A 25,150-nucleotide genomic window follows, 5' to 3' on the forward strand; every position below is an offset into this window, starting at 1 on the left:
CAAGGTCCACCACACCAGGGCCACGCTGGTAGAGGCCACAAATGATCCCCATTCACGTGATTCCCACGTGTGGGGACCAGAGAATCATGGAAGGCTGGAGCATAGGGCACCGGGTCATTAAGACACATTTGCATTTATTAACATGCTCCCGCTGGCGTGCAGCGTGGACCTCGTTCATCTGAGTTGGCACCGGACGTCGATCCGGATTTTGCCTTGATGTCCGATTCTCCGTCCCATCAGGGATTGCGATCCGGGTGTCCCAGGAAGGAGAATCCCGCCCATAACCTTCCAAACCTGTGACCTCTATCATCCAGAAGGACAAGAGCAGCAGATACCTGGGAACACCACCACTTGGAGTTCCCCTCCACGTCACTCACCATCCCGACTTAGAAATATATCACCGTTCCTTCACTGTCGCTGGGTCAAAATCCCACCCTAACAGCACTGTGGGTGTACCTACACCACATGGACGGCAGCAGTTGAAGAAGGCAACTCACCATCACCTTCTCAAGGGCTGGACACAGAACAATATACTTTTCACTGTACCTCAATACACGTGACAATAAATCCAATCCGATCCAAATAAATGCTGACCCACATCCCAAGAAAATAATTGAAATAAGGAAGGCGTTGAAAGGCAGCAGCAGCCATGAGGGCTGTTCAACAAACCTTTACAGGGTTATCATAAACAGGAGCAAATAATGTCATCATCTCTAAGAGCACTTACATCATGAGTAAAGCTAATGGGGAAGGAAGGATGAACTGATTGACAGGAACAAGACATTTTCCCTGTTTAAATAATAGTCAGGATTGATTTCCAGAGTGGTAGCATTCACGGCACTTTTAACAAAAACATTTGTATTCAGTCTGGAAGGGGGCAGAAACACAGCTAAATCTGAAACTCAACCCCACCTCCCCCAAGTCTTGCCCCTGCCTAGCGGGCACTGGCAGGACTGTGCAACCCCCCGAAATCGAACGCAGCCAGGGGTCAGTTGGAACACCGCAAAGAAGGCAGATTGAAAGGTCCCACGCAACGGTGATCCCCTGGTCATTTGACCAAATATTTTTATATTACCTGTCACAAAAATACCTTGTTTACAATTGTGCGTGCGTGGATTTGACTCCACATTAAGTTGGTGTTAGCCAGTATCATCGTCTAATAAAATGTGGTTGCCCCAAACTGAACCTTTGCTCTCAGGTTCTTGTCAGGCAAATGCCACTCCTGCTAACCTCAATCTTCTCATGATCTAACAGATTATATTGAGGTGGCTAAGAGGGGATTGAATGCAACGACAATGACAATTTGCATCATACAGTATCTCTGATGTAGTGAAATATACCTAGGCACTTTGGAGGACCATTATCCTACCAAAAACTAATTGATACCGGGCCATATAAGGGAACTTTAGGTCAGGTGACCAAAAGCTTCGTCAATGCGTTGAGGTTCAAGGGGTGTCAAAGGAAGAGCAAGAAGCACAGAGGTTCAGGGAGCGAATTCCAGAGCTTAGGAAGGGAAATCTAGATGAGCTTAGGGAGGGAATTCCAGATCTCAGGGAGGGAATTATAGAACTTAAGGAGGGAATTCCAGAGTTTATGGTCGGAATTCCAGATCTTGGCATCTCGGCAGTGGTAGGTGTGGTTGCCAATGTTGGAGCAACACAAATTGATATGTTGCAGAAACCAGGATTGGAGGAACACAGAGTTATTTACCGCCTTGGACTGAATGAGAGGGGGCCCTTGCTCACGCCTTTCGTGTTCTTTGCCTAACAGCATGTTGCAGTGTACCGCCTGGCATTCACAGGTGTAGATAGTGGCAGTGATGTAGGAGGGGGCTTCCTGACCTCAGGTCTCGTTGGATTGCTGCATGGCTGGTTTATTTTTTCAAGAGCGAATTTCAGGAAATTTTAGTACCTTGTGTATAATATTTATTTATATTACGTGCTGACTGTTATTTCCTGGCAATCAACCACAAATTTATCATCCGATAAACTTGGAGCAATTATGTTGCAATCATTAATCCTTTAGTGCGACACCACCGGTTAATGGCCGCAGCACTGTTGGCCCCTTCACCTGACCATCCGGCCCCGAGGGGCAGTGTAATCAAGGGTAGCATCTCAATTTCCAAGGACCTCACCTCCGAGGCAAAGCAAGGCATCAGTCACCGGCAGCGCTGCTGCCGTGGGGACTTGTGTACGAACACACAAGTTAAGCTTTCAACTTGGCCATACGAGTCAGCGTGCAGAGTTTGCATTGAGCGACTGTGAGGTGGTGTACCCAACAGTCATATTCCAGATGGAATTACGTCATCACGATTTCCAATGACTGCACGCTCATGAATTTTGTGGCTCCACGTCTGTGTTGAGCCACTGGCCCTGGCAAACATGCCTTCACCCTGCACGGGCAGAACTCCAGCCAATGATTGTAAGGCATGAGGTCACCTTTTGGTCACCGACCATCTCTTACGTGGTTCGGTGTCAAATTCTGTTTTAAAATGCACGTTGGAACATTTTATTACATTAGAAGTGCTATCTGAATGTCAGTGATTGTAATTGCATTGAACAAAATGCAATCAAATTACAGCATCCTTGCCGAATATCTGCAGTGTCCCTGTCAAAGAGATAGGTCTGAAGTAGAATTTTAAAGAAGGGGAGAGAGAGAAAGTTAGAGAGGTTGAGCGAGGGAATTCTTAATTTTGGGACCCAGCCAGCTAAAGGCATGGCCACTAACAGTGGCCTTGTGGCACTTTGGCAGTGGCACTAACAGATTTACGTACGGAATACTCAAGAAGCCAGAATCAGAAATGTGTAGGGATCTCAAAGGGTTGTGGGTTTGGAACAGTTTACAGAGATAGGGAGGGTCAAGGCCATGGAGGGATTTGAAAACAAAAACAAATATTTTAAAATCAAAGAGCTTCTTAACAGCGAGAACAATGAGGAGTCATTATATCCATCACAACCAAATATTGCCCACAATCACAGGCTCCCATGCACAGATGTAACATGCCTCTGAATTGTAAACTGCTGGCTTTGAATCTGTTGATGGTCACTTCCCAACTTACCCTCCAGGTCCTGTTATGGACCTATCCTTCCGTTTCTTCACAATCACTGATTTGAAACCCAGCTATGCCCCAACGAACACCATCACCACACTGACAGTATCGGTTCAAGTCGAGGCGGGGGAGACGGTCCATTGTGGCATTGTCCCTGGACTAGTAAACCAGAAACCCAGGGTAAGGCTCTGGGGACACGGGGTTGAATCCCGCCAGTGCAGATGGTGACATTTGAATTCAATAAAAATCTGGAATTAAAAGTCTAATGATGACCATGAAACCATTGTCGATTGTTGTAAAAACCCATCTGCTGCACTAGTATCCTTTAGGGAAGGAAATCTGCCATCCTTACCTGGTCTGGCCTACATGTGACTCCAAACCCACAGCAATGTGGTTGGCTCTTTTAAAAAAATTTTTTTTACAGTACCCAATTATTTTTTCCAATTAAGGGGCAATTTAGCGTGGCCAATCCACCTACCCAGCACATCTTTGAGTTGTGGGGGTGAAACCCATGCAGACATGGGGAGAATGTGCAAACTCCACACGGATAGTGACCCGGGGCCGGGTCCTCAGTGCCGAAGGCAGCAATGCTAACCACTGTGTCACCGTGCTGCCCTGGTGGTTGGCTCTTAACTGCCCCCTCAAGGAATATTAAGGATGGGCAATAAATGCTGGCCCAGCAATAAAAAAGAATCACCACTACCTTCTAAAATCAACCAACAGTCGACAATATAAGCGACCTTGCCAATGACACCTACATTCTGACACAAACACACAAAATGGGGAAAGCTTTATTTCATTATTAATGAAATCAAAAATGGGTTAATCTAAAAATAGACGGTGATGTCAATAGGGACTATTCCCCCCTGTAAATGCTCCTGAACACCAATGGTACATGATTTACTGATAACTCTGAGCAAGTGAATGGCACCCCCATGTTCTTAATAACTCCGCAGTCTGAGAAGCCTCACATTCCATTTTCCTTCTCTGGTTTCCAATCCCATCTTTTAAAAAGAAAATCAAAGCACTGAGGCAGAATTTCTGAGGATGTTTGCCCGATTTCCCACTGTAATTTGTCTGTCAAAGTTACAGCGAGACATTTATATATTTATCAAGCTGGTCCTCGTACTCATTCTTCATGTGTGATCCAAGGCGGTGAGTGTTAATAGGGAATTTTCCCATGGGAAAGACAGCAGTAAATTTGCTAACAACAGTCTGGAAATTACACTGAGCAATGTTATCATTTCCCCGTGCTATTTTTATGGAGGTATTAAACTGTTCCTTATAAATGGATAAGTGTTGAAATAGCAGAGAGAGGGGAATGTGATCCTGATATGTTTAGACACTAACGTTGCTCGCAAGAATCCACATTTCTGTTGTTACCCACAGCAAAGTGTCAATCAAAAGTTTGGATGTTCCTGGGACTGATGCGTTCAGACCACTCGTGTTACAGACTTCGCCATTCATCTGCAGTGGGTTAACTTACATGAGTTGGAGTAAGGGGATGAGGAATAGAATCGACCCTCATGTCCCTGAATTTGGGAACAAAAAGGAACCAGAGCAGAACCGATTGTCCACAACTGCAGTGAATCCCATTGAAAATACCATGGAGGAGACATTGGGCTCAGTTGTGGTATCATCCCCAGGACAGTTACAATTATCGCTGGTCACGCTAATGGTCCAGACCATGAGTGGACAAGTTTGGTGTCCATCACACAAATTCTGACTCCTGGGCAGCACGGTAGCACAGTGGTTAGCACTGTTGCTTCACAGCGCCAGGGTCCCAGGTTCGACTCCAAGCTTGGGCCACTGTCTGTGTGGAGTCTGCATGTTCTTCCCGTGTCTGCGTGGGTTTCCTCCGGGTGCTCCGGTTTCATAGATTATCATAGAATTTACAGTGCAGAAGGAGGCCATTCGGCCCATCGAGTCTGCACCGGCTCTTGGAAAGAGCACCCTACCCAAGGTCATCACCTCCGCCCTATCCCCATAACCCAGTAACCCCACCCAACACTAAGGGCAATTTTGGACACTAAGGGCAATTTATCATGGCCAATCCACCTAACCCGCACATCTTTGGACTGTGGGAGTAAACCGGAGCACCCGGAGGAAACCACGCACACACGGGGAGGATGTGCAGACTCCGCACAGACAGTGACCCAAGCCGGAATCGAACCTGGGACCCTGGAGCTGTGAAGCAATTGTGCTACCCACAACGCTACCGTGCTGCCCACCTCCACAAGTTCTGAAAGACGTGCTTGTTAGGTGAATTGGAAACTCTGAATTCTCCCTCTGTGTACCCAAACAGGCGCCAGAAGGTGGTGACTAGGGGATTTTGACAGTAACTTCATTGCAGTGTTAATGTAAGCCTACTTGTGACAATAAAGATTATTATGGTTTGGCAATGCCTCCATTTTAAAATACTCCACCATGTTTTGCGGTCCCACCCTGGCCTCACTCCTCTCGATCTGTGTAACCTCTTCACAACCTTCCATGTTCCTGACGCTGGCCCCTTCAGCATCCTCGATTTTAATCAGTCTATCAGGAGTGGCAATGCTTTCAGTTGCCAAGCCCCTGAGCTCGGGGATTTCCCCAATAAACCTCTCCACCAGGCAAGGTCACTTTCCAGTAAAACCCACCTCTGTGAACAAGCTTTTTAATCATCTGTCCTAATCGTTCTTTATGTGGATTAGTGTCAACTTTTCTATGATAGTTCCTGGAAGGCACCATATAACTACAAAATGTTGGAGTTATTTATTTCCTCTCTGGTCCAGCAGTGTACCACTAACACTGCAGTCAAACAGCAGACCTGTTCCTCAAGCGAACCAGCGTCTCTCCTAAAGCTACTTGCAAGTGGTCAGTCTGATGCCCTCCAACTCTCTGCATTACTCAGAATGCCAGTGAATGCTGCAGAAAGTTTCATGTTTGTAAGCTGGAGAATGAACCTAACAACCAGGCAGCAAAGAAAAAAACCCATATGATATGGAAAGAGGTTACATTTTTGTTCAGTGATATTCTTTAGCGTGTTTGCAAAGTGTTCATTTCAATCCCTAATTGCCTTTGAGAAAGTGCTGATGAATTGCCTTCCGCAACCCCTGCAGTCTGTGGGTGAGATTTTCTAGCCCTTCCTGTCAGCGGGGTCTTCCAGCCCTGCCCCGGGGCGGGCTCCCCCACTGTGGGAGATGTGAGCCATGCAAAATGGCATAGACATGGACGGGCCCGGAAAATCCTGCCGCCAACCAATGGGGTCAGGTGAGAGTACCTTTAAGAAATGGGTGTTTATAAATGGGCATGTATATAAATATCTGTAGTGAGAGTACCTTTAGGAAATGGATGTTTACTACTGCAGTGATGTCAGAGAGTGGATGGAGCTGGGCTGTCTGTCAGCTTTTTACTTTCGTTTTTGAGCAGGCTGCAGGGTGTGTTTTAGTTTCGTTTTCAGTGTTGGAGCTGAAGCCAGACCAAGCAGGTGGGCTGCTGTTCTCTCTGCCATCAAAAGACTATCTCTTGACCATTTGGTAAATTCAGAATTATAAATGTTTTCAGTAGTGACTTTAACCTGATGTGCTTCTGATAAAGGTTTTGTTTTTAAGTCGTATGGATGTTAAAAAGGAAAGCTTAAAGGTTTACTTAGTGTTGTAGTCTTTGGGGGTTGTATTTGAATTAATGGTTGCTAAGACGTTCACGGTATGTTTTAAAAAGGTTAACTTGAGTTCATAGACTAAACATTGTTTTGCTTTAAAAAATACTTTTCCACTTCTGCTCTACCACACCTGTAGAGTGGGCCGTGTGCTCCCCATACCACAATCTATTGAAAGTTGTGGGTCAGGTGAACTCCATGATACACTTTGGGGTTCTCTAATCCCTGGCCCACAACAATGGCGAGCTGCCATGGAGGCTGGAAAATATGCCGTGGTGCGGGGTAGGCACGCCCACTGTGCTGGTAGGAGGGGGTTCCTGGATTTTTACCTCTTTTCGCATCAAAAATCCTCAACGATCTCCATTGCGTGTGTTGACTGAACTGCCTGTTGCAATGTCTTGTCCTCTGTATATTTTACCCAATGCACTCCCTGTCATCTCACTCTTCCGTCCCCTGGTGGAATATCTGAGGGCTGTTGATTGGAAAGGAGATTGTGAATGAGGAAGTATAGCTAAGGCGCTGGATTAAAGAATAATTTTCTACTCTGCTTCTCCCTGTGTCCATCTAGAGAAGAAAAGGTGCTAGGTTGGAGTGTGTTACAGCAAAGCAGTGATGTTACATCTATTATGAGATCAGTAACATTGTGATTCACTCTCCCTCCAACCTTTACTTCTCTATCCATAGCCTTGCTCCCCCCACACCCCCAGGATAATTTTTTAAACGTTATTCCTTCACAGTATGTGGACATCGCCGGCTAGGCCAACATTTATCACCCAATCCTAATTGCCCTCAAGAAGGTGATGGTGCATCGCCTTCTTGAACTGCTGCAATGCCTCCTGCTGTAGGGGGTGAGGGGGAAATATTGGGGCCAACACCTCTCATTGCAATTGTGGTCACGTCCCCTCTAAACAGAATGCAAAGGAGTGGAGGTAGCTATTGGTTACGACCAGTTGCAGTCAAACCCATGTATCAATTTGTGGGCCTTAAATGGTACCAGGGTCTAGGACTTAGATAGTACGTCAAAAGGTTCATGAAACAGGGCAGCACGGTGACGCAGTGGTAGCACTACAGTCTCACGGCGCCGAGGTCTCAGGTTCGATCCCGGCTCTGGGTCACTGTCCGTGTGGAGTTTGCACATTCTCCCCACAACCCAAATGATGTGCGGGGCAGGTGGATTGGCCACGCTAAATTGCCCCTTAATTGGAAAAAATGAATTGGGTACTCTAAATTTATTTTTAAAAAGGCTCATGAAACAAATCATTACATTACATGAGAGTTGATGTGTGGAGTCAATGTAATAAAGATGTGAATGGAAGTTTGGGGCTACAAAGGATATCATGCTTCTTTATGGATATTGATCGTAAGCAAAGGAACCATTTGCATGAATGAGAGAATGTGCATTTATGTAGCACCGTCCACCATTCACTCCTCGGGGCATCAAGTACTTTACAGCAATAGATTCCAACGGAAGTGTAGTCAATGTTGCTACGTAGGAAAACATGGCACCAATCTGCACAAAGCAATGGGGTAACGAATCAGTTAACCTTTTTATGATGGTCATTGGTTGAGGATGAACATTGGGCAGGACATGAGGAAAGCTATCCTGCTCTTCTCTGAAGGCTGCCATTGGATCAGGATGGGAATAGGCAGATTGGGGGCGGGATTCTCCTGACCCCCAGCAATGTGTTTCTCGGTGGTAGGATTCTGTCCCCCCGCCGTTGTCATGGGAATTCCCATTGACGTCACCCCGCACCGCCGGGATGCCTGTGGGCAGGGGGTGTGAATCCGGCGGGAAAAGAGAATCCCAACAGTCGGAGAATTCCAGCAGGATCTCAGAAAGCAGCACTCCCTTTAACTGCAATGCATTGTGACTCCACATCACATGCTTAAAACCTTGATCAAGATTGAATCCACACTTCTACAGCTCAGAGGGAAGAATTCAAGTTGACGCTTTAACGTAGTGAGGGTGGAGTTGGTTGCAAGTGGCAGATATGTTTGGCACATTGAGTGCATTATTGAGAGGCCGGGAATCTCCGAAACGGCGGCTAACTGTCGACGCCGGCGTAAACTCCGGAGCGTTTCACGCCGGCGTTAACGGGTCCCTTGGTCCAGCGGTTCACTTACCTGAAGGGGCCAGCAGGGCGCCTGAGTGCTCCGCGCAGCTCCGACTGCCGATATGGGGCCCTGCACTTCCGGCCGCCGGTCCACACAACAAGCTGGCCCCCACAAAATAGACCCCCCCCCCCACAAATCGCCCGCACCCGCCAATCGGTGGCCCCGGATCGGAACCCTTGCCGCCTTGGCGAACCCCTCCAGGTGACGGATATCCCCCCACCCCCACGAGGGCGGCCGCAGCAGGCGCCACTCCGAGCTCCCGCCGGGTGGAACCATGTTAGAACCACGCCGGCGGGAACTCGGCCAGCTGCCAGCGGAGAATCGCCGCGGGTGCCTCTTTCAATGGCCCACGACCAGCGCCGCATTGACCGTGCTCGCGCGACTGGCGGTCATTGTCTGGTCCGCGGAGATTGCGGGTCTGATGCCCCACTCTCCGCCCCCGTGCCGAGTGCGATTTCGGCGGGGAGGCTCGAAAAATCCCGGCCATGGTTTTTTTCTCTTACCGTGCCTGACCTGGTAGGGCCTTTAAACATTCTGAGGCTGGCCCTGCACTGAATTGGCATGGGGGGGGGTGAACTGCTGCTCAACTTTCATTCATCCATCATGGAACTTTTGTCAATTAAAGAGGGCGTCTCCGCCGGAAATTGTGTCGAACAAATATTTCCAAATAGCAGCCAAATGTCTTCTCTTGTTGCCCATCCCTGCAGCCCATTCGAAGCACTGACAATGGCAATATTCAAATTGAACTGACCCTATGGTACAGTCAGCAGAAGCACAGCCAGATGTCATTGCAACAATTCTGATAACAATCCCATCACACAGGAAAATCCAATCTAGTGTGTCCAACCAGGCAGACCATCAATACAATTAACACACACAACTGTGTACCCTGCCTGCAGATGTCACCAGCACAACCAGTAAAATTGGGGTATTTAAAATAATTAAACAGAGGACCTATTTGTTCTGGTGGGGTATTCCAGAACAAGATGGGGTGTAGAACCTTAAAAGTAATGTCTGACCATCAAAGGCATCAGTTAGCATTTCCTTCGCACAAAGCTCAGTGGAAACCTGTACTTCTATGTTCTATAAGGACATTCAAATGGTCATTGGATAGACATATGGACGATAAGGGAATAGTGTAGATGGGCTTTAGAGTGGTTTCACAGGTCGGCGCAACATCGAGGGCCGAAGGGCCTGTACTGTGCTGTAATGTTCTATGTTCTATGTTCCTCCTCCAAACAGCTGTTGAAGCTTTTTTAATGCATTTGACACTTTTCTCTCTGCCAGCATTTATTGCCCATTCCTAGTTGTTCTGGAGAAGTGGTAGTGAGCTGCCTTCTTAAACCACTGCAGTCCATGTGGTGTAGGTACACCTTCTCTGCTGTTATGGAGGCAATTCCACGATTTTCACCCAGCGGCAGTCCAAGTCCGGATAGTGAATGGCTCAGAGGGAAATTTCCAAGTGGTCATGTTTCCATGTGTCTGCTGGCCTTGCCCTTCTAGATGGCGGTAGTCTTGAATTTGGAAAAGTGCTGTCCAGGGAGCATTGGCAAGTTCTTGCGGTGCATCTTGTAGATGGTACACACGACCGCGTCAATGTTGGAGGGAGTGAATGTTTGCTGAAGGGGGAGCAATCAAGCAGGGTTGCTTTGTCCTGGATGGTGCTGACCTTCTTGTGTGTTGTTGGAGCTGCACTCATCCAGGCAAGTATGGAGTATTCCATCACACCCTTGACTTGTGCCTTGTAGATGGTGAACAGGCTTTGGGGAGTCAGAAGGTGAGTTACTCACCCCAGGATTCCTAGCCTCTGACCTGCTCTTGTAGCCACAGTATTAATATAGCTGGTCCAGCTCAGGGTCTGGTCAATGGGAACCCCCAGGATGTTTTAAAATTAAAAAAAATAAAATTTAGAGTACCCAATTCATTTTTTCCGTTTAAGGGGCAATTTAGCGTGGCCAATCCACCTACCCTCGCACATCTTTGGATTGTGGGGGCGAAACCCACGCAAACACGGGGAGAATGTGCAAACTCCACATGGACAGTGACCCAGAGCCAGGATCGAACCTGGGACCTCAGTGCCGTGAGGCAGCAGTGCTAACCACTGTGCCACCGTGTTGCCCCAACCCCCGGGATGTTGATTGCTGGGAGACAATTGGAAATGACAGAACCGAGATTGATAGATTTTTTGTTGGGTAAGTGTATTAAGGGCAATGCAACCAAAGTGGGGGGAGAGAGTCAAAATACAAATCAGCCATGGTCTAACTGAAAAGCAGAAATGGCTGATGGGACTGAATGACCTTTCCTGCACTCCCGCCAAACTGCGTCAGATTGCAAAGGAACATATTATTGCATTGAGAAACTGGGGTGAAGGGTCAAGACACAGCACAAGACAACATGAAGACTGAAAACAGTCAGGGAGAAGCTGAGGAAATTAAAAAGCATTGATTAAGTTGCTGCCAAAGCTGTAGCTCAGGAGAGACAGGAGTTAAAGGAAGGACAGAAATCCACAATGTTGAGGTTCTGGGAAAGAATGTTAGGTTTCAGTGACTCATTCAACCGTAAGACAGTGAGGACGAGAGCTGAGGAAGCGAGTGGACGAGGTTGAGTTGCTGAATTGAACAAGAGAACCCGATATTGGAGATGGACGTCTGAATGGTTTCAGAATCCGTGCCCCACCACGAACACTGCCAGTGAAGGAAAGAAAAGTAATGGTACAACCACAATAAATGCCTGGTATTCCCATGGTAACAGATGTATGAGTTGTGGTTTACCACATGTGGTAAATGTCTTAATGGGGACATTTTGGGGGGAGAAGGAAAATCCAAAGAGCAGAAAACAAAAACTGGCCTGGTGTCAACACTCAGTTAATGGGCCACACAGTGCGACGTGGTCTATAATGTTCCCATGGTTTGTTCCTGTGGTTGGTGACATCTTCAGACTGTGGTATGGTCTGTCTGATTCTCTCGCACTTATCTATTACTCCAGAATGATGGAATGTGTGCAGATTGCATCAGTGCTACTTCCACAGCCAGTGGGGTAGAGGTCGCAGGTTGCGGGCCTGCCTGTGAGCTCGGGAGCTCCGGCATTAAGACCCACTCCAGGACGAGTTGGCCGCAAAAGCAGTGTTCATGACCTTGTTCAACAGATTGGTAATCAGCCTGCTAACCCCTCCAACCCTTCCCCACTATTCCCCAAAGGGAAGACATGCGCGTCTGACGATACGCAACAAACAAACACGCCAGTGGTCTCCAGCCAAGACTCTCTGATGTCGCCCCTGAGAATTGCAGCCTTGTTACCAAGGGCTGACTGCAGCTTTTTGTCAAACGAACATCAGCTTGTTTTACTAGTGAACAGAGTCTCCTCAATTAGAAGGTAAAATATAACACATCACCACAGGGAGTGCTAGCTTCCTGTAAAAATCAAACCACTGAGCATCATTTCACCTAGATGCGCAATACAGAAGTGTTTGTAAGGTTTCGTTGACCACTTTAATGATGGTTTTAAATCATAACTCTCCTCAGATTCCCTAATAACTCAGCACTGATTAATTCAAGGGAGGACAACAAGATCAAGTGACAACTTCACACTTACGATTACAGCTTATGACCTTAGAATTCCTACAGTGCAGAGGGAGACCATTTGGCCCATCGAGTCAGCACCGCCCCCCTTAAAGAGCACCCTAACCAGGCCCACCCCCACATCCTATCCCCATAACCCCACCAAACCTACATCTCCTTGGACACTAAGGTACACTTCAGCGCGGCCAATCCGCCTAACCTGCACATCTTTGGACTGTGGGAGGAAACACGGGGAGAAGGTGCAAACTCCACACAATCTCCCAAGGCCAGAATTGAACCCGGGTCTCTGTGAGGCAGCAGTGCTAACCCCTGTGCCACCGTGCCGCCCACATTTATGTTCCCAACCATTGTTGTTCAGGGAATGCTGCTTAAAGAACTTGTTGAAGCCGATGCTGAGGAAGGAGCGTTTATCAAAGCCGATACTGAACTCTTTGGGCAAATACTTTGTGACTATACTCCAGGAGACATGTTTTTTGGCAGGAGTGCTAGCCGATTAAGTGAGTGAGGGTGTAGGCCCTCCCAGAATCATAGAATCTTTAAGGAAAAGAGCAGCTCTTTCCCTGGCCTCCTTCCATGCTTATGTGATTCTATGATATACACCCAGGGAGCAATTCCCTGAGCAGTTATACACCAAGTAGAGGCAGCCATGTATGTGAGAGGGGATAAATGGGGCTTTGGTCTCACGTTCCTGCATATTTCCTGCTTATCTCTCCCTGGTAAAGATCACAGAGAAGCTGGAGGCATCAGATCTTGTACCTGGACACCCCCAGGCTGGAGAAGCTGAGAGGCAGTGAAGCCATAAAAGACCAGAAAATGGAAGTAATGTTTTGAAAAAGAATTTGGCAGGCACTCCTGGGATTTTAAACCCTAAGGCCTTTTCTAGACAGGACCCACAAAATTCCAAAGCCATTACTTGGATCAACCCATGTGTGAGCCCTCGAACTATTGAGCCCACCAAAGCTGCTCCAGCATTCTATTAGATTGTGGCCAACCTGAGGCTGAGCTCCATCCACCTGCCTTGACACCTCATCCTTTATTACTCTTGCCAAGATTTTCAGTTGTTCACCAGCCTCAGCAGCCTTCCGGAAGAGAGAGTTCCAGATTGTGGACTGGATTCTCTGCAGCCCGAGGCTGGCAGAGAGATCCACGATCGGAGAGCGAATCCAGCCTCGTCCAAAAAAACGGGATGGGTGCCAGGCGCTGATCCTCTCCGATGCTCCAGTCCCCCGCTGGCAGCGGCGTAGAGGCTCGTGCCAGTGGGAGGATGCAAATAGGCTAAATGGACCCATTTGCATCCTACTAACAGGCTGAACACCTAAATCCTCACGTCTCTGTGATTCTCCGGCCCTCTGGGCTTGGATTTACGTGGGCGTGGATTGGGGCAGGTATTTGTCAGCATAGCCCTGGAGCGGTGGACCTCGCTGTGGGCTAAAGGGGTAAGTCTTTAAGGTAGGAGCTGCCAAAGTCCATTGGAGGGTTGCCCTCCCCAGCAGTGCAAATTCTGTCCACCCCACCCCCACCAGATCCCCCCCCTCCACCGGACCCCCACCAGACCCCATCAGAGTCCCCCAGTAGAGACCCCCAGAGAAGAGGAAGTGACACCACTTAGCATTGTGAAGTGGACAGCAGTTGTCAATCATTTTTACTTGTTTTTAAAATAAATTTAGAGTACCCAATTCATTTTTTCCAGTTAAGGGGCAATTTAGCGTGGCCAATCCGCCTACCCTGCACATCTTTGGGTTGTGGGGGTGAAACCCACGCAAACACGGGGAGAATGGGCAAACTCCACATGGACAGAGACCCAGAGCCGGGATCGAACCTGGGACCTCGGCGCCGTGAGGCAGCAGTGCTAACCACTGCGCCACTGTGCTGCCCCTGCAGTTGTCAATCGTAACAAGAATGTTTCTAAACATTGTGGTCCCCAGCACCACAGATGTCAGTCTTCAAACAATTCCATTCACTCCACAGTAATAATAAGAAGGCATTGAATACTGCAAAGGCTATGGACACTGACATTATTCCGAAAATAGTCCACAAGACTTGTGTTCCAGAACTAGTTGCGCCGCTAGCCAATCTGTTCCAGAACAAATACAAAACTGGCATATACCCAGAAATGTGGAATCTTGAACAGGTGTGTCCTGCTCAAAAGAAGCAGGACAAATCCAACCCAGCCAATTACCGCCCTATCAGTCTACTCTCAATCATCAGCAAAGTGATGGAAGGAGTCATCAACAGTGCTATCAGACAGCCCTTACTCAGCAATAACCTGCTCACGGACGCTCAGTTTGGGTTCCTCCTGGACCACTCAGTTCCTGGCCTCATTACAGCCTTGGTTCAAATATGGGCAAAAGAGCTGAACTCAGGAGGTGAGAGAGACCTGCCGTTGACATCAAGACCACATTTCACCGAGCATAGAATCAAGGATCCCTAACAAAACTGGAGTCAATGGGAAAACTCCCCACTGGTTTGAATCATGCCTGGCACAAAGGAAGGGGGTTGTGGTTGTTGGAGGTCAATCATCTCAGTCCCAGGGCATTGCAACAAGAGTTCCTCAAGCTAGTATCCTCAGACTGGCCACCTTCAGCTGCTTCAGTAATGACCTTCCCACCATCATAAGGTCAGGGGGTTACCATTGACCAGCTACTGATCATGACCAGCCATAAAAACTCTGTGGCTGCAAGATCAGGTCAGAGGCTGTGAATTCTCCTCCAAGCCTGTCCATCTACAAGTCACAAGTCAGGAGTGAGATGGAATACTCTCCACTTGCCTGGATGGGTACAGTGCCAACACACTCACGAAGCTCAACAGCACCCAGGGCAAGTCAGCTCGCTTGATTGGCACCCCATTCACAAACATTCACTCCCTCCAACATTGACACAGCCGTGTGTACCATCTACAAGGTGCACTGCAGGAGCCCACCAACGCTCCATAGACAGCACTCTTCCAAACCCACGACCACTACCATCTAGAAGGGCAAGGGTAGTAGACACCTGGGAACTGTACCACCTGGAAATTCCCCTCGGAGCCATTCACCTTCCTGACTTGGGAATATATCGCCATTCCTTCAATGCCGCTGGGTCAAAATCCTGCAATTCCCTCCCTAGCAGCACAGTGGATGTACCTCGCCACATGGACTGCAGTGGTTCATTTATAAAAATAAATTTAGAATACCCAATTCTTTTTTTTTCCAATTAAGGGACAATTTAGCGCGGCCAATCTACCTACCCTGCACATATTTGGGTTGTGGGGGTGAAACCCACGCAGACACGGGAAGAATGTACAGACTCCACACGGACAGTGACCCGGGACGGAAATCGAACCCGGGTCCTCGGCTCCGTGAGGCAGCAGTGCTAACCACTGTGCCACCGTGCGACTGCAGTTGTTCCTGAAGGCGGCTCAGTACCACCTTCTCAAGGGTAATTAGGGATGGGAAATAAATGTTGGCCGAGCCAGAAGTGCCCACACCCCAAGATTGCATTAAAAATATCTTCAACAGCACTTTGGAGAAGAAATTACAGATTTCCACTAAACTTACATAGAAACTTACATAGAAAATAGAAGCAGGAGGAGGCTATCCAGCCCTTTGACCCTGCTCTACCATTCATTATGCTCATGGCTGATCATCAAGTTCAATACCCTGATCCCACCTTCCCCCCCACATCCCTTATCCTTTTAGCTGCAAGAACTATATCTCACTCAAATTGCATTTGTGTGAAGGAAGTGCTAACTGACGCACTTAATGGTCAATCCTTAATTTTAAGATCATGGGCGAGATTCTCCGACCCCCCGCTGGGTCGGAGAATCGTCGGGAGCTGGTGTGAATCCCGCCCCCGCTGGTTGCCGAATTCTCCACCACCGGATATTCGGCAGGGGCGGGAATCGCGCCGCGCCGGTTGGCAGCCCCCCCCCACCCCCGCGATTCTCCGGCCCGGATGGGCCGAAGTCCCGCCGCTAAAATGCCTGACCCGCCGGCGTGGATTAAACCACCTACCTTACCGGCGGGACAAGGCGGCGCGGGCGGGCTCCGGGGGGGGTGCGCGGGGCGATCTGGCCCCGGGGGGTGCCCCCACGGTGGCCTGGCCCGCGATCGGGTCCCACCGATCCGCGGGCGGGCCTGTGCCGTGGGGGCACTCTTTCCCTTCCGCCTTCGCCACGGTCTCCACCATGACGGAGGCGGAAGAGACTCCCTCCACTGCGCATGCGCGGGAATGCCGTCAGTGGCCGCTGACGCTCCCGCGCATGCGCCGCCCGGAGATGTCATTTCCGCGCCAGCTGGCGGGGCACCAAAAGCCTTTTCCGCCAGCTGGCGGGGCGGAAATTCGTCCGACGCCGGCCTAGCCCCTCAAGGTTGGGGCTCGGCCCCCAAAGATGCGGAGCATTCCGCACCTTTGGGGCGGCGCGATGCCCGACTGATTTGCGCCGTTTTGGGCGCCAGTCGGCGGACATCCCGCCATTTCCGGAGAATTTCGCCCCATATATCCCATCTTGTTCTGGAATCCCCCAACAGAAGAAATAGGTCCTCTCTTTAATTATTTTAAATACCTCAATTTTACTGGTTACTGAAAGTTGGCTTCGTAACAGGAAACAAAGGGAATGGTTGATGGCTGCCTTGTGAATGGAAAGCTGTTTAAAGTGGTTTTCCGCAAGTGGTGGGACCCCTGCAGTTTGTTATATATGTCAACGAATTGGACTTGAATGTGGGGGCCACGATTGGGGAAGTTTCAGACGAAACTGGCCGTGTAGTGGATGGTGTGGAGGATAGCTGTACGCTCCAAAATGATATAGATGGGTTGCTGGAAAGTGGCAGATGGAGCTGAACTCTGATAAGTGTGAGATGATAGATTTAGGGAGGTCAAGCAGTAAAAGAGAATATACAATAAATGGGAATATGCTGAAAGGGGGAGATGAAATGAGAGATCTTCGGCGGGATTCTCCGCCAGCGGGATTCTCCGTTTTGACGGCGTGGGGCTGCCCACAACGGGAACCCCCCCCCCCCCCCCCCCCCATAGGGGCTGTTTAGCACAGGGCTAAATCGCTGGCTTTGAAAGCAGACCAAGGCAGGCCAGCAGCACGGTTCGATTCCCGTAACAGCCTCCCCGAACAGGCGCCGGAATGTGGCGACTAGGGGGCTTTTCACAGTAACTTCATTTGAAGCCTACTCGTGACAATAAGCGATTTTCATTTTTTCATTTCATTGACCGGCCGGCGTAACGGAGCATCCCGCCGCCGGGGTGAGGCAGAAATGTGGCGCAGCGGGTGGAGAATCCCGCCACTTGTCGTGCAAGTGCACAGGCCCCTAAAGGCGGCAATACAGGTAGATAAGGTCGTAGCAAAGGCACATGGAATGCACTCTTTCATTGGCAAATGTATAGAGTACAAAAGTTGGGATATAATGATGGAACTATATAAGACACTGATGGGACCATGACTGGAGTATTGTGTGTAGTTCTGGTCACCACATTACAGGAAGGACGTTATTGCTCTGGAGAGAGTGCAGAGGAGGTTTACAAGAATGCTGCCAGGGCTGGAGAATTGTAGCTCCGAGGAGAGGTTGGGGTTGTTTTCCTTGGAAGAGAGAAGGCTGACGGGTGACGTGATTGAGGTTCACACAATGTGAGGGGTAGAGGTGGAGTAGACAGGAGGAACCTGGGGCGGGATTCTCCCAGCCCTGTGCCAGGCCGGAGCAACCCCGTGAACGGGCCACCCCGCCGCATCGCCGGCACCTAGTTCTCTGCAGAGCGGAGAATCGGCGCCGTTGGTGCCGGCGTGGTTGGCGCGGCGCCGGTCGCGGGCCGCTTTATGCGGCCGACCCGCCGATTCTCCGGCCCGGATGGGCCGAGCAGCCGTAAGAAAAGAGCCGAGTCCCGCCGGCGCCGTTCTAACCTGCTCTGGGCCGGCGGGACCTCGGCGTGGAAGGGTCGGGTGGCGCATGGGGGGGGGCCTCCGATGTGGCCAGGCCCGTGATCGGGGCGGGCCGGCCTCTGTGGCTGGGGGGGCCTCCTTACCTCCGCGCCGGCCCCTGTAGTCCTGCGCCATGTTGCGTTGGAGCCAGCGCGTTGAAGGAGGCCACTGCGCATGCGCGCGTTGGCACCGGCGTAACTGTCCATGTGTGCATCCTGCGGCGCACAGTTCGTGCCGGGATCGGCAGCTGGAAGATGGGATTAGAAAGGACACCTGGATGTTTTTGGGTCGGCATGGACAAGGTGGGCCGAACAGCCCCCTTCTGTGCCATTTCATTTCTATGCTGCTAGCGACATCTACTGGCAGAGTACACAGTCGCGTGTGTTAATTGCACTGATGGTCTGTCTGGATGGACACACTAGATCCTGTGTGATGGGATTGTTATCAGGATTATTACAAAGACGTCTGACTGTGCTACTGCTGACTATACTTTAGGGTTAGTGTTATACCGTCAATTCACTGTGAGACCATGAGAACGAGCGAACATTAGGCTTTAATATCCATGAACTCGCCTGCCAGAGTCGGCTGTACAAAATGAGTGCCACCCACAGGTGGCCGGACTATATATGGCCCCGGTGAGGGCGGAGCCAGAGGCAGAGCCCACCGGGGTTCCAGTGCAGTACCTGGAAGTAGTCCGTATCATCACTTCCAGGTCACATCATTATACAGACAGTACAGACAGCTCATGCATTAGGTGAAATACATTCACCACAGTCAGTTCAACTTGAATATTGTCATTGTCAGAGCTTCTAATGAGAGCTTGGCTGTGGCAGCTTTGAATGGGCTGCGGGGATGGGCATCAAGGGAAGACATTTGGCTGCTATTTGGCAATATTTGTTCAACACAATGTCTGGTGAAGATACCCCACCACAGCCTCCGGACCCTCCCAACACCCCAACTTACCTGATAAGGGGTCCCTCGAGCCTCCCCTTAACACACCTCATAAGGACGGGGCACCTCTGGGCCCGATCCCTGGTGTGGGCAACTGGTACTTGGGCACCTTGGCACTGCTAACCTGGCACCCTGGCAGTGTCCCTGGTAGCCTGGCAGTGCTGCTGGCACCCTGGTAGCTCTCCTGGCGGGTGGTTACTCTGTGGAATTGGCTTCCCTGCATAGAGGTGGCGGGCCCAGCCATAGAAAATGTTCAAGGATGAGTTAGGCAGATTTTGATGTACAAGGGAGTCAAGAGTTGACAGGGATGTGGAGCTATGGCCGCAATCAGATCAGCCATGATCTTATTGAATGGCGGAGCAGGTTTGAGGGGCCGAATGATCTGCTTTTGGTCCTAATTCTTGTGCTCATGTGTCCACGTGTTTGTGCAAACCATCTATATTCACCATGCCCTTGTGTTTTAAGTCAAGTTTACTCATAAACACACGGCTGTGTAATCATTTCTTTGCATCAAAACCTTTTGCAGATGTTGATTTGGGGGAGCTACATATGGTGTTCGGACCTCTGTGGGTTAGTGGCTTGAATCATTATTCGAGACTTTTCACTGCCTTTTTTCTCCTTCTCTGTTTCTCCTCAGTGCTGTTTGTCTTTGCTTTGCTCTCCTACATATTTTATTCATGAGCCGCTTGATAAGGCAGCCTCAGTGTTGGTGGTCAGAGATAGGAACAGACCCAAAAAAGCTTTCATGTGAATTATAGATGTCATTTTTTGCCTTTTAGATGTTTATTTCTTAAGCGTTAAAAGGTCTCGAAATGAAAGACTCACATTCCCATGGCAGCTTATACATGCTCAACACGTCGCAAACCACTTTCCCGGCAACTAAGTACTTCTGAAATGTAGCCTCTGTTGTCATTGAGGAAGATGCGGCAACCAATTTGCATACGCCAAGATCTCAATCAGATAATGACAGACTATCTGCTGGCGCAGCAAAAGAGAAATTCCTGCTCTCCCAATTGTGGCATGGGAACTTTCACACCCATTCCAAAGGGAGTGGGTGGGATTCTCCGCTACCCCAGCCGTGTGTTTCTTGGAGGTGCGGTGTTCACTTCCAGCAGCATTCCACACTCCCGACCCTTCCCAATGGGATTTCGCATTGAAGCTACTACCCCACTCGGCCGGGAATCCTGCTGGCAGTAGTGCCCTGCCAGCGGGAAAATTGAATCGCAACAGCCAGAGAATTCAGGCACGTGCCTCTGATTCTGCCGCACTCCATCAAGTGCTGCATGGAAGTGTCAGTGCAGGTATCAAATTTCTGGAGTAGGTCATGAGCCTTCAAACATTTGAGGTGACAGGTCCTTCCACAGAAAACCAAAGCCGACACCCCCGCCCATGGGTTTCCTGGCAGTGCTGGGGTGGTTTCAATGGGAAATCCCATTGACAAGCGACGGGAGGAGAGAATGCCGCCACCAGCAAACGGCGTGCCACCAAGAAGCACGCGGCTAGGGGAGCGGAGAATCCAGCCCTCGATATCTGCTCTCCTTTACATCATGGATTTTGGTACGAACACAATTAAAATGCATTCCTTTGGCTTCACAAATGGGTGGTGTTCGGATGGATCATACAGCACACACAAGAATGCCATTCAGCCCCTCGAGCCAATGCCAGCTCTATGACAAAACTATTCCATTAGCCCCACTACAAGGCCCTTTCCCCAAAGTCCAGCAAACCAGTTTCCTTTGCAATTATTTATCCAATTTCTTTAATGATGGTTAATAGTTTTTTTTAATTTCTAGGTGTTCTTAAACTGAAGCATTCAACTCCTCAAAATGTCTTGGTGGAAATTGAGCTCACTTTTCTTATCTTTAGTTTACCAGCCCATTAGCCTAACCTATATAACTACTTACTTTAGTATGTCTTATTCTTTATGATATTTTTTCTTGGTTATTAATTCCTTTCGAATATCTTATTCATTTCCTCTTTTCTCAGATGATCGCCACACGTATGTGAGGAAGCAGAAGTATATTTTCAACATCAGTGCTATGGAGAAGGAAGGGTTATTGGGAGCAGAACTACGGATCCTGCGGACCCGGCCAGTTGATCCGAGGAGGGCAAGGCTTCCAGGAAGTGTGTACAATCTCAGAATATCCAAGTGCCCCGCCGACAGACAGAAACCAATCATACTTGACTCTCGCTCTGTTGACGTTTTGGATGCGCCCAAATGGGAAGTCTTCAACATTTGGAAGCTCTTCAAAATGTCCAGAAAGGAGCAGCAGTTGACTCAACTTTGCTTTGAACTGGAGGCCTTGGACAGGGGAAGGACAGTGGATTTAAGAAGCTTGGGTTTCGGCAGAGCAGGTCGCCAAACCAAAGAGAAAGCTCTTCTGCTGGTGTCTGGTAGGACCAAAAAACGGGACCTGTTCTTCAACGAAGTCAAAGCCAGATCTGGGCAGGATGACAAGACTGTTTATGAATTCCTGTTCAACCAGAGGAGGAAGAGAAGAGCCCCTCACTCATCCCGCCAAGCGAAAGGCAAGAAGGCCAAGCCAAGGTGCACTAGAAGACCTCTCCATGTGAACTTCAAGGAGATGGGCTGGGATGACTGGATTATTGCTCCATTGGACTATGAGGCTTATCACTGTGAGGGGGTTTGTGACTTTCCCCTTCGGTCTCACTTAGAACCCACAAACCATGCCATTATCCAGACATTGATGAACTCCATGGACCCAGAGTCAACTCCGCCTAGTTGTTGTGTACCCACAAAACTAAGCCCCATTAGTATTTTGTACATAGACTCTGCTAATAATGTGGTGTATAAACAGTATGAAGATATGGTAGTAGAGTCCTGTGGTTGCAGGTAGCATTGGACCGAATTACTGGGCAATCAGTGATAGGTACAAATGGGACTTGTGCCATATTCAGTGTTGCAGGTACAGTTGGCTTTCTGGTGGTGCCAATGGCTGAAAATGCACCACAGAACTTTGGTAATAAATAAACATGAATATTCAATGGTGCAGGAACTAAATTACTGTTGAAGCCCAAGTAAGAGTCAGCATTGGCTCCACATTAACTCAAGCAACCAAACTGGTTCCAAAGTGTTTTCCTCTGGATGACATGCCCTTTCACGGCAGTGACTTGGCGCCAAGAATCCAACTGATGACTCAAACAGTCCATGCTGCGGGTAGCTCACGCTTCCACCATAACCCACTCACCCATCACTGCCACGCTTAACTGAAACAGAGACGGTGCGAGGGGATGAGTAATCCTTGCGGGAAGGGCGTGGGTTGAAGGGGGTCAGGGAGGGTAATTAAGCCGAGACATGGCTTCAGAAAGATTCTCTTCGCGAACTTGGGGCAAACTGTAATCCTTGCTCTACATTCAACGGCTGATGTTGCAGCCGATTCATTAATTTCAGAGCAGTCCCATGAAATATCATCTCTTGATCAACACATACAGGCACGTTAGCTCTTTTCTCTCCCTACAGATGTTGCCAGACCTGCTGAGATTTTCCAGCATTTTCTCTTTGGTTTCAGATTCCAGCACCTGCAGTAATTTGCTTTTTTACATACAGGCATTATCCAGAATATCATCCTGGTGTCTCCTGTACCATCGAGAAAATGCGTAGAGAGAAATTGAGGCCAATGTTAACATCTTCCACTGTACTGGCGGTCAATCTGATGGCACCATTCACTCATGACCCATCAGGGCGTGGGACAACATGTGATGTTGCAGGGAACCTTCTCCAGATTGTCAGGGCCATCAGCGCTAACCCAAAGGCGACTGTGCCACAAATCCATGCAGTTGATGGGCACAAGGCTTGTCAGAAAAAATTGACCCTTAACCCATTCACATACTACTTGCACTCTCCAATCTGTGATCCCAGTGTTGCTGTCTGATATTCTCACCTTCCTTTTGTTATGTGAGGGAGCAAGTTCAGCAGGTAGCAGCCGAGATCTGCTCAATATCTCGTTCTATCAGAACCGTCGCCAAATTCTTGTCAATAGCAATGCATTAAACAGCTGCTTCCCTGTTAAAGTCAAATTATAAATCATGTAGCTTTCAAACTTTTGTCAGGAAACGAGCGATCTTATTTAAACCAACATGGTCCAGAGACTTGAACTCCAAATAAATGGATTTCTAATCTTTGTCCTGTTAGAAATATTTAAAAAAATGTTCTCCTAAGATGAAAAAGGGGGAGGGATAAACACTCCGAGACAGAGGCAGGCAGACCACACATCCACTTTCCTAATCCTGCAGAGCACTATATCATCAAACTCACTCAGAAAACATTCATTTACACTGTAAATATCAGACCCGATAAGTGACAAAAGCAGAGGCCTGAAAATCAGCCAGTTCTGAGTTTGGCAATGCTCTATGTACATTGTGATTCAAAACATAAAAAGGGAGAAAATATAAAAGCCCCCCAAAAACCTTGAAAAGTCTGTCACTTTGACTCCTCAATCGGGCTGTCTTCAGTTGAGGTTCAGTGGGAAAGAGCAATACAATTGATTTGAGGTATATATCCATTTAATATTAATTAGAATATGCTTACAGGCCAGCAGTGCCAAATCTCTGAATGGGGTGGAGTGGGATGGGGGGCGTGATTCACCATTCACTGGAATGCATCCATACCTTGGCCCACAGAAGCACAGCTGTGCACCCGCACATCTTATTGCCATTTATGTTGCTTGCTTTGCCGCTCAATTAGGGCTCCCAGTATCTAATGGGTTCAAATCACATTGGTCAGTTTTCTGATAGCCAACTAGACACTAGTTTCTGTGGAGGCAATCAAACATTCTCCTTGTAGATAGCTGGAGGTTCCTAGTCCACCTGTTGTGCCTGAACTCTCCTCTCAAAACAAATACGAAACACGCTCCAGTACATTTTCTGTTGGGTGTGGCTTTGGCCTTGGCCATTGCTACCTATCTGTCCATTGCATGGCTCTATCAGAGCCATGCCTTGTATTGTATCCCTGCACCTAGTGACACCATCAGGCAGGCAATCCCAAAGTGAATGTTAGGCTCAACTATTTCAAAAACTTTCACTACGCTCATTGCACAGTGATTGATGCAATTATCCAGTCCATCCTCTGCTTCAATGGGGTCGGTTTAGCTCGGTTAGCTAGACAGCTGATTCGTGATGCGGAGCGAGGCCAGCAGCGTGGGTTCAATTCCTGTACCGGCTGAGGTTATTCATGAAGGCCTCACCTTTTCAATCCTGCCCCCTCACCTGAGGTGAGGTGATCCTCAGGTTAAATCATCACCAGCCAGAAAGCAGCCTATGGTCACCTGGGACGATGGCGATTTTACCTTCAAGCCCTTTTCAAACATTTTGCAATATGCTGTGATTTAACTGGCAACAGATTAGCTGCACCAACTGGACTCTACAATCAAACTATCTCCCCTCTAGTAACTGTCAATTCATGAACTTTAATCACTCCTCTTATGAGTACTGAAAAACGTCATTGGCTTTCAAAACCCTATTTGCAAATCATCTGCAAAATTACTTTTGTGATAATGAGAAACTATGTAAAGTCTGAGGACTGTGCAAAGGCACACACTAGTGTGTGGCAATAATATTCTGGGTAACAAGAGATAAAGATGTAATTTCCTTCTGTTTTTGCACATGGTGTTCAGATGTTCCCAGTTCTCACAGGGTTAAGGAGCATGATTTTAAACATTCGCAATGAGGCGACTGTCAGAATGTGAAGTATGTCCCTCGTCTCCCCTTCCCCTAATGCAATAATCCAAGTACTGATCAGTATGCGAATCAAGAGGCAGAACGCTGAGGATTGAGGCACACTTTGGGCAGCACGGTAGCATTGTGGTTAGCACAATTGCTTCACAGCTCCAGGGTCCCAGGTTCGATTCCGGCTTGGGTCATTGTCTGTGCGGAGACTGCACATCCTCCCCGTGTCTGCGT

At 48.7% G+C, this 25,150-nt stretch overlaps 1 protein-coding gene across 1 annotated transcript in view; it reads left to right on the forward strand.

Annotated features, from left to right (window-relative positions):
* Nucleotides 1–23,330, forward strand: part of LOC140428618 (growth/differentiation factor 5-like) — a 45,636-nt gene extending 22,306 nt beyond the window's left edge. Inside the window, exon 2 of the mRNA XM_072515281.1 lies at nucleotides 21,218–23,330. Coding sequence (XP_072371382.1) covers nucleotides 21,218–22,089 — 872 coding nt within the window. The 3' untranslated portion in view covers nucleotides 22,090–23,330. The remainder of the gene's footprint in view (nucleotides 1–21,217) is intronic.
* The last annotated feature ends 1,820 nt before the right edge of the window (nucleotides 23,331–25,150 follow it).

The sequence above is a fragment of the Scyliorhinus torazame genome, chromosome 8 (genome assembly GCF_047496885.1).
Source record: "Scyliorhinus torazame isolate Kashiwa2021f chromosome 8, sScyTor2.1, whole genome shotgun sequence".
Classification (NCBI taxonomy): domain Eukaryota; kingdom Metazoa; phylum Chordata; class Chondrichthyes; order Carcharhiniformes; family Scyliorhinidae; genus Scyliorhinus; species Scyliorhinus torazame.